Source organism: Ctenocephalides felis, unplaced genomic scaffold (genome assembly GCF_003426905.1).
Source record: "Ctenocephalides felis isolate EL2017-DRISC unplaced genomic scaffold, ASM342690v1 CF-g0.4_SCAFFOLD_03570, whole genome shotgun sequence".
In the NCBI taxonomy this organism is placed as follows: Eukaryota; Metazoa; Arthropoda; class Insecta; order Siphonaptera; family Pulicidae; genus Ctenocephalides; species Ctenocephalides felis.
Genome location: NW_020539724.1, coordinates 7176781 through 7196529, shown reverse-complemented (window position 1 = coordinate 7196529; position 19749 = coordinate 7176781). Strand labels below are relative to the sequence as shown.

The following is a 19749-nucleotide window of genomic DNA, read 5'->3' as shown; positions in this document are numbered from 1 at the left end:
TATTAATCTGTCATTTTTACAGAATGGCACTTTTTAGTTCCGTGGAATTATATCCATGTTTTTTAAAAAATACATTTATAAATAAAATTTGTTCAAATAAGATTTTAATTAAAAACATCTATATATTCTATATTTACTCACATGCAAACAACCTTTCTTTCATTATTATTATTCATTCGCAACATTATTTACATAATTAAAACTGGTATCAATGATATTACAGCAAATCAATATTAGTTCATAATTTCTGCAATAGATTACATTTTGCATAAAACTGTGGATAATCAATTGTAAACAAATGATTTTAATTGAATCTTTTAGATAATATCAGAAATTGTATAAAATTCAATGTTTGAAAATAGAAATTATATAAAATTTGAATGATTCAAGTTCAATTTATTTTAGGAGAATTAATTTATGTGCCTTTCAATATGAAATCAATACAAATTAGTCCCAAATAAAATTCTGATAAATCTAATTCAAATGCATCGACTAGCTAAAAATGTAACAATGTTGGTAATCTAAAACTTGGTAAATTCTGTAAAGAAATTTTGTATGTATATTGCGTATTGTATATAATTTTGTATATGATTTATTTGTGAAAAGATTTTTGACGCTGAATTAGATTTATCAAATTCATTGTAAAAAATGTAATTAATCCTCAATTAATATGGATCTATCACCTGAACCGAACACAATAACAGAAATTAAGAGCATGCACATTGCAAGCCTACATACCCCAGAACTAAAATCTCAAACTATGCTTTCCTTTTCAGGTTGCATATCCGTGTATCCTGTAAGCACAGCCTTCCTAAGCGACAAATCGCTATTCCTGAATCCGTTTCCTCCAAATAAACCAAACAGCCAGTTCCTTAAAGAAGCTCTGGTAGGTGGTTTCCTGCCATCCTGGTTGCCAGCTGCCACCGCAGCAGCGGCTGGTAAGACTGCTTCGAGCGACCGCCACCTCTTTGCAGCCCAGGCGATTTCGACACGTGCAGACTGGGATAGTAAAGGTCTGGCTGGATCCTGATCTTGGTCGTCTTGGGATTGAAGAACCACTGCACTACCATTTTGGCAACGACCTCCGGAAGAATCTCTCCTAGCTGAATTTCGACGCCCTGGGGGGAAATGAAATATATCAAATTACTTACACCTACAAATAATATTTCCAAAGAAACAATTGCATAACTATACATAAACTTTTACTTGACTCTTACATTTTTTACAACTAGTTTTTATTACTACTTACCACTCAATGCAGTCAGTCTACAATTCTCCAAAGACCTCGATGCACTTGGCCTATCACAACCAGCAGCAGCAGGACAACTTGACCTCCTCCTAGTGCCCAAAACAGGGAATGGATCCAACGATCGAGATTCTCTTAAACGCTTGGTGGTTCTATTAGTAGGTCGAGATTCTTTTTCCCACAAAACTTCCTCGGTAGTACGTGGTAATGACGATCGTGATTGCTGCTCCGTGCTGTTATTGGAGGCATGTGTAGCGTTAGTTTGGCCGCCTCCAGATAGATAAAGGGGAGCACGATCTACTCGGCGATTAGAAACTGTAGAAGCATTTGTCACGCTTAAACTAATGCTGCTTCCGCGCGGAACTATTGATTGACGACGGCTGCAGGATCCTGGGGTAAAAGAAATTTGTTAGAAAATAGTGAGTTATAAGACTTAAATATATTTAGATGCACTCACCAACTAAAGATGGACGTCGTGAATCGCTGGCTAATTTTGGACTACGCCTTGGTCTACAAAACAATGGAGGTAATTCACCTAAATCTACATCACGTTTTTGAATAGCCTTTTCAGTTGCTCCCACCAACCAGTACGTCAGTACATGACCCTAAAAAGAGAAAAAATATTGATAACTATATACAATTGGTACTATGACAATTAAAATTAATGACTGACCTTTCCCTTCATGGGCACCAAACCACGTTCCTCGGTCACATAGCCACCCAATTTATCCAAGGCAGCTTTACATTGAGGAGATACATGAATTTTCAAAGGTTCACCATTGCTTTCCATTCTAGAAGCCGTATTTACGGTGTCTCCAAATAAGCAATACCGTGGCATGGTCAAACCCACAACACCGGCAACCACAGGCCCTAAAAAAATAATTAAAATTGACATTTTATTTAAGAACAAATATTATGTTATTAAACTGATGCCAAATTATTAAAGCACAAGAAAACTTTCAATCAATTAATTGTACCTTTTTTAATATAGTAGTAGTCATAAGAATCAATAATAAATTATTCTACTAAGTACTAAATTAATTATCTTAATGATTAGCCAAACAAATTGCTGATGAATTGATTACCAAATTAGTCAAATTAAAAATGAATTGATTACTTAAATTAATTAGATATATTACCTGTATGAACTCCAATACGTAATTTAAGTGTTTCATTAGGTCTGTGTGATATTTGATGTGTTCTTACGGCAGCAAGTAAGTCTAAGGACATTGATGCAATTTCCCCGACATGCCTATCATCGTTCTTTATTGGTAAACCAGATACCTAAAAACGAAATATGTAATAGAAATTATTTATAAATCATATAAATAAAAAAATAATTGTAAATAGATATAATAGGCAAATTCTAATATCATGGTTTCAACTTGATATCATTCAAATTAAATAAAATCCATGCATTCAATAATGATATAATTCAAATTAAGTAATCTCCAGGCATAAAATATTGAAATGAACAATGTTGTATATATATATATATATATATATATATATATATATATTATTGGAAAAGATATAGGATTGAAACTGAAATAATACTTTTATAAGAACTTTATAACAAGGCGCGCCCCTTCTACTGTTAAAACGAACGCCAGACTTAGCAAAGTCTTCAACTTCTATATATTGGCTACCTAAAAATGTATTTCTTTTCAATCTATGATAAAAAAATCAATGATTTCATTCTCCCTCCATCCAATATATAATTTATAACAAGCATGACTAATTAATAAATTATTAAATAGATTACTCAAATGTTTTGAGTTCAAAAAGTATTCGATGAACCTTTGTTATAGATGGAAGACAGCAATATTATATTCAAACAGCAATCCTTTTACTTTAATTTGCTACTTGGTTTTTGATAAAAATAAGAATTATCAATAATCCACTTACCACCATATAAGCATCTCCAATAGTTTCCACTTTGTAGACATCATATCCTTTAATTATCCTGTCGAAAACAGTGTAGAGATCATTTAAAAAGTTGACTACTTGTAACGGCGTACTTTCTGCCGACATTGCTGTAAATCCTACGATATCACTGAAGTAAATGGTCACAGAATCAAAGGATACTGGTTCGACACCGTGGCCTTTGGTCAGTCTTTCAGCTACTGGCCTGGGAATAAATCATAATAATGATAATAATAATATAAATATATATATATATATATATATATACAAAACTATATAAATATGTATTATATATATATATATATATATATATATATATATATATATAACATCACTTTATTTAACTATATAGTTACTTACTCTGGTAGCATTCTATGAAGTAAGTCTTCAGTTTTACGCTTCTCTTCGCAAAGCAATCTCGTTCTCTCACTGACAATATCTTCTAAATTATTAGCATACTTTTCCATCATTTCCATCATTTGGTCCATAATGTTTCTTGATCTACAAATATATTATATGTTTATCTATATACCTGTCTATAAATCTGAATTTATAATGATTATAAATGAAGTACTGACTTTCCCCCGCGCATTTTTTTCAGTCTGGCGCGTACAGAGGTAAAATCAGGCCTCTGATCAGGAATTTCATTCCAACAATCCTGCATCACAGCTAAAATATAGTCTGCACAACAATCGCCTTCACGTAACAAGGATACATCAGGCCTCAGTTGTGTGACTGGATTTTTGACTAATTCTATTATATCTATAAATAAAAATAAACAAATGAAATAATCAAATAAAAGTTGATTTTTTTCCTAAATGTAGTTACCTTTAGGTTCTCTAGGCGAGGAGCAACCAAAAGGCCCTCTTCTACCTAGAATTTCATATAAAATAATTGCAAAACTATAAACATCTCCTTTCTGAGTGCCGCGGATATTTTGCATCGGGCTTCTCAATAATTCTGGAGCTTTCCAAAATAAATCTGCAAAAGATCAATATAAAATAGTATAAAGAATAGTATTATTAATATTAAGTTATATATATTTTCTTACTGTGATAATACTGGTGTTCGCCTATTGAATCGCTTTCTGCACAATGTCTCAATTCGTGCAGACCAAAGTCTGCAACTTGTAACATCCATCGTGATGTTACAACACAATTCGAAGACTTTAAATTTCCGTGGCAAATTAAAGGAGAAGCATGAATGTAAAGCATTCCCTAGAAATAAATAATATATATTAATATCAATATAAATACATTATTCAAATTAATTTTCTTGATTAAATTGTGCTTTAATTGTGCTCACCTTAATTAAATCGTGTATTAATGATGCTATGAACATTTCATCTAATTTTATATCTTCATTTTCAATTATATCCTGCAAAAAAAAATTCATACATGAATAAATAAAAATATTTTAATGAATTTTATATAGTTAATATAGAAAAAAAAGTTTTATCTAAATAAATAATAATCTTCTTAATAAGTTAATTTTAAAACGATTGAAACTTTATGGTTATTCCAAATTTTAATTAAATTGAAATTTTTATACAGAAGTGATACTACTGTACGAGCTAATAAACCACATTTAGTAAAAATATATACTTCTATAATACTATAGTATTATAACAAACTAGAATTCTCAATAATTTAACCCAGAATGCCAAAACTAGAACTAGAAGTCAGCATCTAGTCTGGTGGTCGTCCATAGACGACACTCGTGCACACAGGTGAAGCAAATAAATTATAATAAATAATCAAATAGATTCACATATGAATTATGTCTACTACAATTACTTCACTTACATAAAGACTACCCTTAGCGCAATAATCAGTGACCAGTAGCACCCTCATGGGTTCGACACAAGCTCCAATAAACGAATTGACATTGTCGTGTCTCAGTTCACGAAGGAGCCTCATCTCCTTCATTATTTCTCTGGATATATCTTTCTTTTTGGAGAATTTCAACTCTTTGACTCGTACAACTACACCTCTGAATTTTGCAGTTGCAGTAAATAATTGATTGCTGCAACGTGAACCGAACGATGCCGCACTTGCTAGAGATAACTGGAAAAAAGAAACATTGGTAATAAAGATTTATTGGAGAAATTTTATACACATATTGATAACACTATAAAAAAAACAAGTGGATGGGTTAAAACAGTTGTTAAATTGAAATTCAGTAAAAATCTTGAAGCAACTATAGAGTCCAATGAATTTGAAGAAAACTCTAAAAGATTTCAAATAACTGAATAGAACCAGTAGCTAAATTCTGCACGTTGGAATAAGCATACCATTGCTGAACGATTAAGTCTTTTGGTGACTCAGAATATAACTCTTGTAGATGCAAATATACAACTTCCACTAACCTTACTGGGTGACGACACAATATCATTCCCAAAATATCCATGTATCTCATGTATATCTATCATCCACAGCAGACCTTCAATTTCTTGTTCAATCTTCCATTTTCGATAAATACTCATTATAATAACACTGGTGCAGAATAAAGTAACCGCCAGGGCTCCTGCAGCAACTAAACTATTCACATGAGAATCGTCTTTTGGACACTGCTCGTTCAGGAAACCGCAAGAAGGTTCATCCTCAGGTCGGACACCATTCGGCCAGTCCACCAGAAGACGTCGGTTGATTTGATAAGCCTGAATTTATAAATATAAAGTTCACGATGAGTTTGGTATTGATTTGATAACGTAATAAGTGTGGGAGGATTTTAAATTAATCGGATTAAATATCCAAGGGTATAGACGTCATATAATAGTAAAACTAGGAAAATATCAAACGACATTCAAAAGACACTATGAAAGGATTGATCTTTTTTACTCATAAATAGACCAAAGAAGTTACGTCCGTAAGGTAAAGTAAAAAAGATACGTAGAAAAGCTAATAAAATATTTTCAAACAAAAAAGTATGGAATAAAATGAAAATTATTGCAATAATTTGGTCAAATGTCCTGGATGAGCTGGAAAGTTCCATATTTCCATCTGTGTTCCAGATTTTTGTAGAAAAGTCTATAGTTCAAATAAATTGATGATATATTCATATTATCATCGACCATAATTTTTTACTTCATTGAAAATTGAATGTGAGGATTATCATTATTGAAAAATTATTATTAAATTATTTAAATGTCAATAAACTTAACAAAATAATACCATCATAATCATTGGTTATTTTCATAGAAAAGCCATGCATTTAATTAAGATTCGAATTATAATTTTAATTTACTAATAACAAAAAATATTATATATCAGTACTTACTAACTAAAAGCATATAATTTGCAGCATGAATTTTAAATATATAATATATATTATATACTTATTTAATTGTAAGTATTTTGGACAGATTTTTGTGCACTAAACAAAGGTTTGGAACCTAGCCAGAATGTATAAAGTAAATATAAACATTCATCTATATATTCCAATTATAGAATATAGACCATGGTTATATAGCCATAAAATATAATATACTATTATAAGAGGGTGAGTTAAAATAAACTCGATTCAGGAAAGAACAAAAAGAGATCCCATTGCCATTTCACACCAAAAGGCCTAAAGAGGGTTATTTTCAAACAAAAAACAAACCGTAAGGATTGTACTTTCAAAAAATGAGTTTGAGACAATATTCAGTGTTTTTTTATAGATATACCAAAAAAGGTTATTTGGCGGACCAGTTATTAAATATAATATTAATAAAAATTTTGTACGCAAACATAATTTTATTTTTATATTTTGGCGGCTGCTTAAATATGACTTATATGTTTTACGTCCAAAAAGATTTTTATAACATATAAATCACATTTAAGAAGCCGCCAATACGCTGAATTTGCGTCTGAAAAAATAAAATTATGTTCGTCACAAATTATAATATCTTTCATTATTGCTACGAAATTAATCTATTAATTATTGTTACTAGATTTTGATAAATGTTACTAATTCTTTTTTTAATACCAAATAGAAAAGAAAAAAATAAACGACCGAATGTTACCGGTGTTTCCCACGCACCGGATATGAATCGCTGGCGCCGCCGGTGTGCGTCGACAGGAAATATCCAACAGGAATCATTGAGTGATCACAGGTAAAGTTGGTCCCGCCGTCCCTCAGGGTCAGGTTGAAGGGCTTCAATGCCAGGACAGAGAAATTGCCCTCCGAATCACCATTTTTGTCCAGTCTTATCGTCGCTCCAGTCACACCTGGGAAGAAGAATCAATCAAATAAATATATATCTTAATAAGACTGGACATATTTTTTTTATCTTTTTTTAACTTATGGTATTAGTACGTGGTGTATGAGGTTAAAAACCTTGGTTTATATCAAGTAATAGTCATAGATAAACAAGTATATTCATAACCGTTTTTACTTGAAAATATAGATCTAATCTAATGAATATGCTACCAAGCAAAAATATCCTGAAAAATTGCTCAAAAATGAAGTTGGTAAAAAATTTAACAAAGTGCATAATAGAATGATATGGAAATAAATATAATGTATGTGAAAAAATAACATGAAGTAAAAAATAACAATGATTTAGGATATAAAATGAAACACTATACAAGCAAGGTCAATTAACTAAACTTAGAAATAGTGTAAGTATTTCAAAAATAAACTATTTTTAAAATTTGTATACTATAATATTTTTATCCAAATTGCCATTAAGTTCTGTTAGATATTTTTCAAATATAGTCTTCAAATTCCTAATAAATCTTACTAATATGATCCCTATGTTATTCTGTTCAGTTTCCTTCTAAACTAACAAATATAATAAATAACACTGCTCCACAAAAAAGTTGTCTGAATTGGGTGTGCGACATATGTTTCCCAATGTGGTTTTTACCGCTGAAGACAAATCTAAAGTCAAATTGGGGGTCAAACTACAAAAAATGAGAAAAATAACAAAAATGACAACATGTTTGATCTACCAACTCATATACATTTAAAATCTTTTAATTTCTGTCGTTTCTGGCCCTTTACACCTTCAATGATCTATCAGTTTTTTTTGTATAATTCAGCAGTAATTTGAAAACATATTTACTCCCCATATCCTTTGGGTAATCTGCAATTGGTAACATTTTTGCAACTGAATATCTGAGAATAGTTTGCAAATTACTGCTATTTTCTGCAAAAAAACCTTAATAGATCATTTAAGTCAAACTTATTAGTCACTTAAGGTAAAAAGGGACAGAAAACGACAGAAATTATGAGATTTTAAGCATCATGCAGAAGAATTACTAGACAGGAAAAATTGTCATTTTTTTAATTTTTTTTTTGCCATTTGACCCCAACGAGGAACTACCTTTTATTAATATTATATTAATAATTCGTATGAATTTCTTTAAAATAACAAACTAATTTTTTTAAATAAAATAAAAAAGATTATATTACTCACTTATATAAGTACCATAGTTGACTATTGTCTTAATAATCTCGGTACCGTTACTGGCAACTTCATCGATTATTTCATCCGTGACCACAGGATGTCTGCTTAACAGATCATTCAGCGCTCTCGCGTACAATTTCACCGAATCGTACAAATAAGCGGCGTATATCGACACAAACTGTAAGAGAAATAGACATTTTGCAGAAACCACATGAGATCAGATATATTGGTTTGTTAACTATCCACCTGTATATAATTTTTCTGTTCAAACAGCGTCGGCGTTGAAAAATTAAATGGATCCTTGGCATTGAACTCTCGCACTTTTTCAGTGAAACTTTCGTAGTTTTTAGTTGGAGGCGTTGAAACGACGACTAGTAAACTTTTGGCACGTTTCTGAAAACCCTGTTCCTCGTAACAGGATGCTTTCTTTAATAATTGTTCTGAACCTATAAAAAACAAAACAATTACATTTAGCTAAGGTGACCAACTTCCCGCATTAGCCGGAACAGTCCCGGATTTCCACCTTGTGTCCCGGGTTATTTTAAAAGCATGATTTGTACCGGATTTAAATCTTTTGTCCCGGTTTTAACAGATGAATTAACAAAAATTATGAAAACAAACAAAAAATATGATATATAATCGAATAATAAGTTCTTCCTAAAAGTCCGCAATTATTATAAACAAAAAATATTTATATAAAAAAACTGTTATTATATACCCCCGGATTAGCATAACTAAATATTGCCGTCCCGGTTTTGACTTAGAAAAATATGGTCACCTTACATTTAGCTAATGATGAGGCTTATTTATGTATATCAAATGAGTATTTTACCATCATGATTTGAATAACAATAATGTGTGTACTCACTCCATAAATAGTTTTTAGCCTCTCGAGGACTATAGGTCATCATATCGACGAAAATAACCATGTATTCTCCATTTTCGAACAATTGTGCAGACTCCATTGTGTTCATCATATCTACCAAAGCCTTCGAGGTGCCGAGAAACACATAAACTGAAATTAGTATGATGAATTAAAATTTAAAAAATATCCCAACATCCGAGAAAAAAACATATATTTTATTTATATTTGAATCACAATCTGCCTATTATTATATAAAGATTCAGAAAGTTATTTGTTAATTTAACAGGTGGAAATTAGAAGGCAACTCAGTAGTTAGCAAATTAATTATTAATATTAGCAAATAATAATGTTTAAAACAACAAATAAATTTGCGAAAACCAAATGTATAGCAAGTGATGTACCAAAAGAATCTCAAGAAATAAGACTCAAGACTCTTATTATTTATTTCACTTTTTTTATTAAAATTTTAGCAACTCTTTAGACAAAGTTGTGGAGAATAACCTCAATAGAGAAACTTAATCTGAATACCCAAAATATGGTGCAATATAATAAACCAGAAATTATGAAGAAACAAAAGTTGGTGCAAGTGTAAATATTCCATAAGGCAAGTTTCATGGTCTTCCCTAGAAAAGTTGGTGCAAGTGGAAATATTCCTTAAGGCAAGTTGCATGGTTTTCCCTATATATGTAACTAATTGACTATATCTGCAAGAATTGAGATTTAGCAAGAAATTATGGATAAAAGTTTGATGCAAGTGGAAATATTCCTTGAGGCAAGTTGCATGGTCTTCCCTATATATGTAACTGATTGACTATATCTACAAGAATTGAGATTTAGCAAGAAATTTTAACATGACCCATTTTTCCAAACTGTAGTAATTTTTAATAATCATTTTTCGTAGGATTTTAGGATGTTCGTTTAAATCATGATCTCTAACTCAAATATAAACCAAAACAATTAATTACGAAGAAACGGCTAGACAAATCTTTACCAGAAACTAATCAGAATGATTCCTAACTAATATCTTTCGAAAGGTTAAAATTCTTAGAATCGGTTTAGGTTTTTTTGCAAAAAAGTGGAGGAAAAATTTTGCACTTTCCTGCAAATTATAAAGAAATAGCTGAACCTATTTAGAATGGTTTTAAAATGTTTAAAATCATGGCAGTTGTTTTAGAGAAAACATTGACGAAAGGTCATTATTTGGCTCACCTACGGTCATACAAAAATGCATACTTTTTACAAATTAGATACTTGAACCGTCGAGAGAAGATAAAATGAACAAATCTAGCAAAAACAAACTTCTGTAAGTTCCATGATAGTATACTTTGAAGTATAAGAAATCAGTCACAAGAAAAAAATCAATCTCACAAAATAGGAAACCTCATAAAAAGCTCTAATTTACACAATCTCTCTTCTAGTCCAATAAAAACGGAGGTAAAATATGGACGTGTGATGAATATATTATATCACAGTTAAATTGCCATCAACATAAAGAGTTATTTAATATTCCCAGCTTTATCTTATAAATTTATTAAAACGTCGAACCATGATGATCCAACATTACGCAAGCCTCATAAATGTGGAATTTATTATTAATCCGACCATGCAAGGCTTATAACTATTATCTTAATCCTGGACCATAAATTTCGAAGATTACACATTTTGAAAATCTACAAACTTGTAATAAAATCATCTATAATAACGCTGGAAGCTTAATATTATCTCGTTTGATAAAAAGGCAAAAGTAAAAATTACAGGTGCGGAATCATGGTATAAAACAAAGGCACACTGAATCAACAAACCATGTAAATAACTCTTTGAGTTTAATTATTTTTAGAAGCAAATATATTTATTTTATTAATATTTACATTCAAACAAAATTGAACAAAACATTCTATAGAATTTGCTACAGGTAAATAACGATAACAATTGTCTGAGGTATTGATAATAGAACAAAAAGTCTATAAATAACTCGACGCATAGAATTTATGCAAATTTGCTCAATATTTTTAACAAAATAACTAATATTACTTTATGGAAAACAAAAATGCAGACTAGCATAAATGTTACAAATAGAATTTCTAATTAGCACGATGGTTGATACTATTATACATCATATTTCATGAATATTATTAATTAAATCGTTCCGCGTCGTTTGACTCGATTACCTACTAAATTTCTAATTAATTCAAAACATAGGATTATTATAATTTATACATCTTATCAATCAATCAATGTTAAAATTAATTTATCGAGATTAATATTAAAATTGATTTGAGCATGCAGTGCAACGTAAATAAAATAAATTTAACTTTCCTAAACATTTAAAAAGGTTTACTAACTGAGAAAATAAAGTTAATTTTGCCAATTTTTTTTCCCTGGATTTTCTGGCGAAACCTATAAACTTCTCCTTCGGGAAGTTAAAACACTTAACTTGTACAAATTTCCTTTAACATTGTACAAATTCTTTAAAAATTATTATTATTATTATTATTAACTTACTGCGAGTTCTGTCCTTGGTATCCTGTATGACTTGATACCAATAACCGCTCTGGCAGCAAGGCAAATTTTTTTCACAGCAAATATGAGGATCCTGGACGGCTATCATATGATTAATGGTCAGATTGGAAGTTTTGGCTTGCTCTTCCAAAGATTGAGCAACATTTTCCCAAGGATGTTCGTGGATCACAGAGAATTTATGCCAGTTATAGTATCGGAGTAAGGAAATCACGGATTTCGTCACCTGGTAAGAAATATGAGTTCTTTGACAAAAATTGTAAGATTGTAATAATTGGCATCGTTATATACAAATAATAATTCATAAATAAAAGTAAGCTCAATAATATTGTTGCACGTGCAAACAACAAAAATAACTTTGGACACGTAATACTTGATAAACAATCAGTATTGAAAATACACATGAGTCAAAATGAAACATGATATAAAAGATTAAACTCTATATTATTGTATATAAACGTATACAATTCTCCAGAGGAGTATATCAGTAAAATTTTTATTAATATTTACTAATTCTATTAACACACCTTATCTCTAATTACTCGTTTATTGTCTCTACATACACTTTAAGTTACAAAAATAACTAAAGTAAAAAATAAAGATTATAAAATATTTTTATTTGTACTTGATGTACTGCCCTAAAGAATTTAATACACATATTTCGGTAATAAAGTCGAATTAACAAAATGAATTAATAGTGACAATAGACGTTGTAGCATCCTTATGCCAAACTGTTCAGAAAATACTGAAACGTGAAGATATACAAAGAATTTTGATCATATACATTATTTTTTACATACATATATAATAAATATATGCAAAATTGAATTGAAAATATAAGTGTTACACTTTTGATTTGCAATTATCAACTTATAAAGTGTTCTGATTAAAATGAGTTAATTGAACAAGTTAGTTAATTCTGCTACCAGTTCCATTAAAGTTGAATAAAACCAAATAAATTTTTATACTCTAATAAACGAATAAAAGAACAATCATCCGATTGACACAAATGCCGATAATATTGCATTATCAAAGCACTTTAAAACCAGTAATTACAGACTAAAAATAAACAAACAGCTTAGTCATTAATATAAGATTACCTGTGTGTCAGGTGGCTCTGTCCTTGCAAAGGTAGGTACTAAAGACGCTTTATAATCGGAGCATTTCTGAAAAAAAATAACAACAAGACATATATAATACATTCACTTAAGTTGAAAATATACTGCACGCATTTCTATAAATAGAGTCACGCCACGTGGTTGATTGTATGTGTAGATACTTTTTTTTGTTTTTGTAAAAAAAATGTTATGAGATAGTTATAGGGTTTGTTAAATGTTGCCGCGATAGTTTATTCATGATAGTAATAATATATGCTATTTTTAACTTGTTATCTTTGTGTAAAGTGCTTTTAAATCGCATATTATCAACGTACTTGGTAAATGTTAAATTAGATACCAAACGTTATGCAGTTTCCAAATGGAAGAAATTTAGATAAAACTAACTTTTTTTAAATAGTTTTGATAATTATAATAAATACTTATACCAACTTAATTTATATCAGCATGTAATTATATAGTTACACATTTTGTTCAAAAGTGATTGGCAGCCATTAAGAATTTTTGGCAGCCATTTTAAAATTAGGCGGCCATTTGAATAAAATTATTTTCCATTATTAACCGAAAGAATTGTACTTTCAAATAAAAAAGAAGTTTGAGAAAATATTCAGTACATTTTAAAAAAAATAAAGTTATTTGGTGGACCCTAGGTGAACTTAAATCTGAATATTAAAAATTTTCTCAATTCTTTGAAAATCTATTTGTATAGGTAATATTTTTTTTTAAAAAAAAGAATACTGCTAAAAGCTGCAATGAAGTTTTTCAGAACTACCCTCATGTGTATTAGCTAACGAGTTTTCTTAATAGAAAATAGTAAATTAAATACTATTTAGTAAAAAATAGCTAGTTTAGACTTAATAATTTAAAATATTTATATATGTAGTGATATGTACATTTTGTTCACTAAATTATGATAGTACTAAATTGTTATCATACAAGTGCATTAGCTTAAGATGTTTCCTGGTATATTAATGTATATCATGAAGATCAAAATTTCTAAACCACCATTTACCTACATACACAAAGTATATTATTAAAAACAAATCGTAAATTAAATACTACTCAGCATAAAACTAGCTTTATAGAAAATATATGTGCAAAATAAATATTTTATTATTTCTCACATGTTCTACAAATTGTAATATTATCAACCGTGAGCCATTTATGATTTTATTAGTTTCACGATAACGACATATTTTGTTGCAGAAACTCTCAAAGAATTTAATAGCAATAAAATGTTTGCAGACATTTATCGTTTTTATGGCAAATGTTGTAATCGATTCAGAATTTTATGATTTGCTGAGTAATCAGCGATCCTAAATACGAAATTTGAATAATTATTTATAATTATTAGTTATAAAACTGTCAAAAAAATTTAACATATTTATTAGCTGAATATTTTTTATTTAAATGACCGTGTAATAAAATTTTTGATATACAAGTACAGTTATTAATTTGATTTGGAGATTTAAAAAACCATAAAACGAGTTTCTAGAATTCTAATCATGCCTTTGTTTTGGAAGATAAAAATTTATTGAGAAATAAATTTACATTTAACAATTGTACCATATACTTTTATATAAAGTTCTCTCACATAAAACTTTTTCTGGCAAAAATGCAAATTCATAAGATAGAGTAAATAAAATAATGTAAAATTATTTCCTTGTTAGGAAAACTTGAATGCAAAGTTTATAATATATACTGAAACAATATAATTAGAATTCAAATATACAAAGTAAACAAGCTTGCAAAGGTTGTAAATTAAAATTAAACGAATAAATATAATTGTAGAAATATTATTTAATTGCAGTTTTTAATGGACTATATATTTTCCATTCAGTAATGAATGAATTTTTATATAATTAGATTTTCCTATTTTACATAAAACTCATGTCTTATTTATTCTAAGCTCTGTATCATAAGAAATTTTATTTGTTATGAATTTATTTATAAAAATTGTGACATTAGTATCAAGTAGCGACCCACAGTTTAGGAACAGTTATGAATATGTATAACTTTTCGAAGGGCAAGTACATTGCTATGAACAAACGCGTGAATTTCATTGATGGCCAATTTCTAAAAAAATACTATAAATCCCAACCTACAATAAAAAAATAATAAACAAATATTTTATTCATATAAACACTTAGAAAAAGAAAATAAACCATGATATTAATTATTGAAATGAAATTGCTTACTCTACATTTAATCAAAAATCAAAACTTCTTTCTCAAAAATTTAAGATTCATCTTGAGCAAAATCAAATCTACTTTCTAAAATATTTAAAATGGGTTTACATTTTGTATATTCATTTTAAATAAACAAATATTTTATTTCTAGAAAAACTACTTAGAAATAGAAAATAGAATTCATATAAATCTGCAGATTTTATTTCTTTGGGTCCAATTATTTACTCATATACTCACATTTATTTTTAATTATGAAATTACATAAGCGATCTAAAATCTAATCAAAGCTTAAAAATCTAATTAAACCCATTCTGTTAATACATTTCGAAAAACTACTTAAAAATTGAAAATAGAGAGCAGCAGATATTATTTTTTGGGTGTAATGAAATACTCAATTTATTTTAAAAATTCATTATTAATTTAAAAATAGAAAATATAAAATAGACCTATCATATTATTTCTCTGGATTTAATTAATTAATCTGTATGGAGTAAATTGAAGTGTATCAAAATCAAATATACAATCTAAAAACTCTAAATTTTCATATTTTTTAAATTCATTTTGAATGAACCTAAATTTTATATATAAAGAAAATAGAGAATATATTTATTCTCTTTTAATTTATCGTAGATTTAGTTTTAATCATATAATAACAAAGAAAAATAAAATTAAATCAATTTTTTCAAAATCCAAAATAAACCCAATAAAAAGATTTAAATTAATTTTTATAAGAAAGAGAATATAATTAGAATAATCATTAGATATAATTAGAATAATAATGGGAATACAATTAATAGAATGTGCTTGATTTTAATTAATCAAAAATAACGATACTCCCTTACAGTTCCTATTATTTATTATACACATTTTTAAATTTGGAAAAAGTTGTGATTCAAAAATGATATCTGCACTATAGGATTTTTAGCAAAAATGTTAAAATTTTAATTTAAATATAATAACAAATAATAATTTAAAAATCGGAAATCTTTATCATTCACACCGTTGACGTTACGGATAATTTCACCTGAATCCTTAGCAGTAAGATTTTTTAAAATTGATGAGCTATTAAATTTTTTTCCCCCCGGCCCTCGAATTTGCTATCCCTGGCCGACTTATACACATCAAGAGAGTAGTATCATATATGAAACTTGTTCTCTATAAATAGAACTATATAATGATATAAACAGTCGAATGTGTGGTATTTATACGCGAGTTAGGTTTTGTAAGTTATTTTGAAAATTTCGTCGGCAGCCCAGAGGCCGCCGTAAAAAATGAAGATTAAAAATGTACTGTTTTGATGAACGGCCTTCGCGATTGCTATCATAAGAATTTATAGGCGTGCTGTACAAATTCATATATCAAATTTTATGCCAATAAAATGTAATTAATTGAATGATTAATGGGGGATGTGGAAATTAAGAAGATTGGTTAGGGGTCAGTCTACTAAATTTAACGAGCTTAGTAGAAAAAACACTTTTTATATAATGCCTTATGTTTTATATATGAATTTTCATATGCATCTGTGAATGAATATATTTACGCATATATTACATCTAAGGGGCTAATTCTCCGTTAAAATAAATCATAACATAGCGTTGCTATGGCAACACTTTGTTATAGTCTTTTCTTCATATAAATTGCTAGTAGAATCGGTCAAAATGCTATGTATTTGTTGTTAAACGTAAGAGGAAAGACCAACGACAAAAGTCCTCTTCTACCTTCGGCGGTCAACAAGAACAGACCAATACATAAATTGCATTTATATTCAATAATAATAAATAGTATTGAATAAAATCAATCTGTTGTTATTCAACAATCACTTCACATACATATTCGCATACTTTGTCCAACCATGGTGTCAAACAATTCAGCATGACCTAAAACTTCGAGAAAACATAAAACTAGCAAAATGGATTTTCTGGCCAAAATAAACTTCTCCTTCGGAAAGTCCAAAATAGTAAAAAACTCAATAAATTAGGCATTTGTCTAATTAATATTTCAAACAGCACGCTTTATGCAACAGTTTGACCTCATGTGTTCTTGAAAATCTATTTTTGGCTTATTTGACCCTAAAGCAAATAATGCCATGATGCTTAATCAGATATTAAATGCAATTATTTATCATTTGGGAATAGTTCTTTTCACCCCAAGTACTTTTAATTAATTTATTTCAATCTGGGACTTGTGGGATAAATAAGGATTTAAAGACCATATGATCAAAATGTTCAAATCAACCTCATGAAATTTTCGAATACTGGAAATATTGTAAAATCTTTTCCTTGATGTATTTTAAAACCAATATTTTATTAAACCTTTCTGCTGTCCGTCATGTCGAAAATTAAGCCAATATTTATGATTCATAAAATATCTGCTGCTATAATTAATGAGAAGTAATAAAAAATTTCGATTATAAACATATGAGAGGTGTACGTACCGACAACTATCAAGCGCTGGATGGATCGTTTTATCGAAATTTATTTTTAGAATCGTAAACAGTTCGGGGCCAAAGTTTATTTTGAAACTACTTCAAATTGCTAATTTTACGAGTGGCAGCGTTTTTGCCACTTCCAAACACAGTTTTGTATACTTTACAGTGGTATCCCCCGAGGAGAATATTTTTAAATTGAGATTCTAGAAAATGCAATAAAAATTAGAGGAATAATAAGATTTCAAGTAGAGTAAGGCATACATATATTTTCCATTTTAAGCATCATAAAATTGCCTTCCCAAAAATTAAAGTAAAGTAAAAAATCCCTAAAAGTTTGTTTTAGCCAGAAAATCTAATTTGTTGATTATATTCTCTCTTATATGCTCTCTCTCTATTATCTCTTATTATGCTTATATATGCTTTCTCTATTATCTCTTATATGCTCTCTCTCTATTATCTCTTATATGCTCTCTCTCTATTATCTCTTATATGCTCTCTCTCTCTATTATCTCTTATATGCTCTCTCTCTCTCTCTCTATTATCTCATATATGCTCTTTCTCTATTATCTCTTATATGCTCTCTCTATATTCCAAGTTCGTTCGTCTCAATCGTTTTACACCAAAATATAAAAAATTATGTATATATGTGTATGAACAAATGTACCAAAATTTACCTTTCTTCGACTTTTTTTTTGAAAAATGGCTGCACTAATTTCAAAAATATTGAAGACAATAAATTGAACTCAAATTAACTAGTTTTGAGAGATGAAGATCGAGTTGTATTTTAGAATAAGCAGATCTGGGCAAAAGTTTTTATCAAAAGTTCAGAACTGATGTTAAAAATTCAAAAACTGGTGAAAAAATATCTGTTATGAATGGTGCTGGTTAGTTTTTGGTAAGGATCTACTAGGTCGTTTCTTCGTAATAACTTGCTGATGTTTTTATGACGATTTTGATAGAACTTTGAGATGCTCTGTTTGAAATATATCAATTGGAAATTACTTTGATTACTTTTTAGTGAAAGCAAATAAACTTTATGTTTAAAATAAATAGTTGAAAATTTTATCTAAAGAGCTAAATTTCTTTCGAGGTTCATGCGAATTGTCTTAAGGCAAAATACCACTTACACCTAGTCAAATTATTATTCCGCTACATCCATTTCAGCAATATTTTTCTATTTATTACTCACAAACGTGGGCGTTTACGTCTATCCTCGTACAAATGGTACAAAAACTGGTAACTTCTATAATCAAACAAGGTGATTACATAAAACTGGTAACTTCTATAATCAAACAAGGTGATTACATAAAACAATAAAATTGAAAAAAAATCTCATTTACAACTAGTTGATAATTGACGACCAACGTTGCAAGACCGCTTTGCAGGTTATATTTAGAATTTTTAATATCGTTCGCTACTATTTGTTTTATCTGGAATGCCGGGCAGATATAAATGCAAAGCACGCGTTTGGAGCAAAAAATAACTAAGGTAATGATTAATTAATTCATTTATAAAGTGTCTGTAATAACAGTTTATTGAATGATTAATTTAATTAGAAGAAATAATTATAAGATAATATGGAAATCGTTTTTATATTTTCAGATTTGCCTTTGGTTTTTTTCCAAGACTAGTGGGCATATTAAGAGGAAGAACAAAATCCCAAATTTTCCCAAAAAATCCAATGATTTCACATTTTTTTCTAGGTGTGTACTAAAAATACATGAGATATTTGGTACAGGAGAGCATAATTTTAAATATCATCACAAGTCCAAAAAGTGAGGAAAGGTCCTGTTCGGATGTATTTTCATTATATTGGCCATAAAGGCGACAACCTTCATGGCATTGAGCTTTTACACCGAATAGTTACTACCCTGTAGAGGGTGTAGCGGATTTGGATCGGACATATTTTTCTCACTTCTAAAACTAAAGTCCGCGTAACAACATATGTAATAAATAATCAATAAATATATCTTCTTCAATTAGAACTTAATGACAAATCATTAGTGTAATAAGAACTTGCAACAAATACATTAATTATATCAACAAATAAGTGTTTAATACAATCCAT

The 19749-nt window shown here is 29.0% G+C and overlaps 1 protein-coding gene across 1 annotated transcript in view; it reads right to left on the bottom strand.

The window, feature by feature from the left end:
* Positions 1–426: 426 nt before the first annotated feature.
* LOC113382703 (receptor-type guanylate cyclase Gyc76C-like) overlaps positions 427–19749 on the bottom strand; it is a 46599-nt gene continuing 27276 nt past the window's right edge. Inside the window, exons 5-23 of the mRNA XM_026620930.1 lie at positions 13050–13115; positions 11935–12175; positions 9436–9582; positions 8814–9013; positions 8577–8745; positions 7196–7383; positions 5541–5831; positions 4978–5238; positions 4478–4549; positions 4224–4389; positions 4001–4153; positions 3751–3934; positions 3533–3673; positions 3155–3377; positions 2386–2530; positions 1920–2116; positions 1704–1851; positions 1250–1636; positions 427–1118 (exon numbers count right to left, since the gene is read on the bottom strand). Coding sequence (XP_026476715.1) covers positions 754–1118; positions 1250–1636; positions 1704–1851; positions 1920–2116; positions 2386–2530; positions 3155–3377; positions 3533–3673; positions 3751–3934; positions 4001–4153; positions 4224–4389; positions 4478–4549; positions 4978–5238; positions 5541–5831; positions 7196–7383; positions 8577–8745; positions 8814–9013; positions 9436–9582; positions 11935–12175; positions 13050–13115 — 3744 coding nt within the window. The 3' untranslated portion in view covers positions 427–753. The remainder of the gene's footprint in view (positions 1119–1249; positions 1637–1703; positions 1852–1919; positions 2117–2385; positions 2531–3154; positions 3378–3532; positions 3674–3750; positions 3935–4000; positions 4154–4223; positions 4390–4477; positions 4550–4977; positions 5239–5540; positions 5832–7195; positions 7384–8576; positions 8746–8813; positions 9014–9435; positions 9583–11934; positions 12176–13049; positions 13116–19749) is intronic.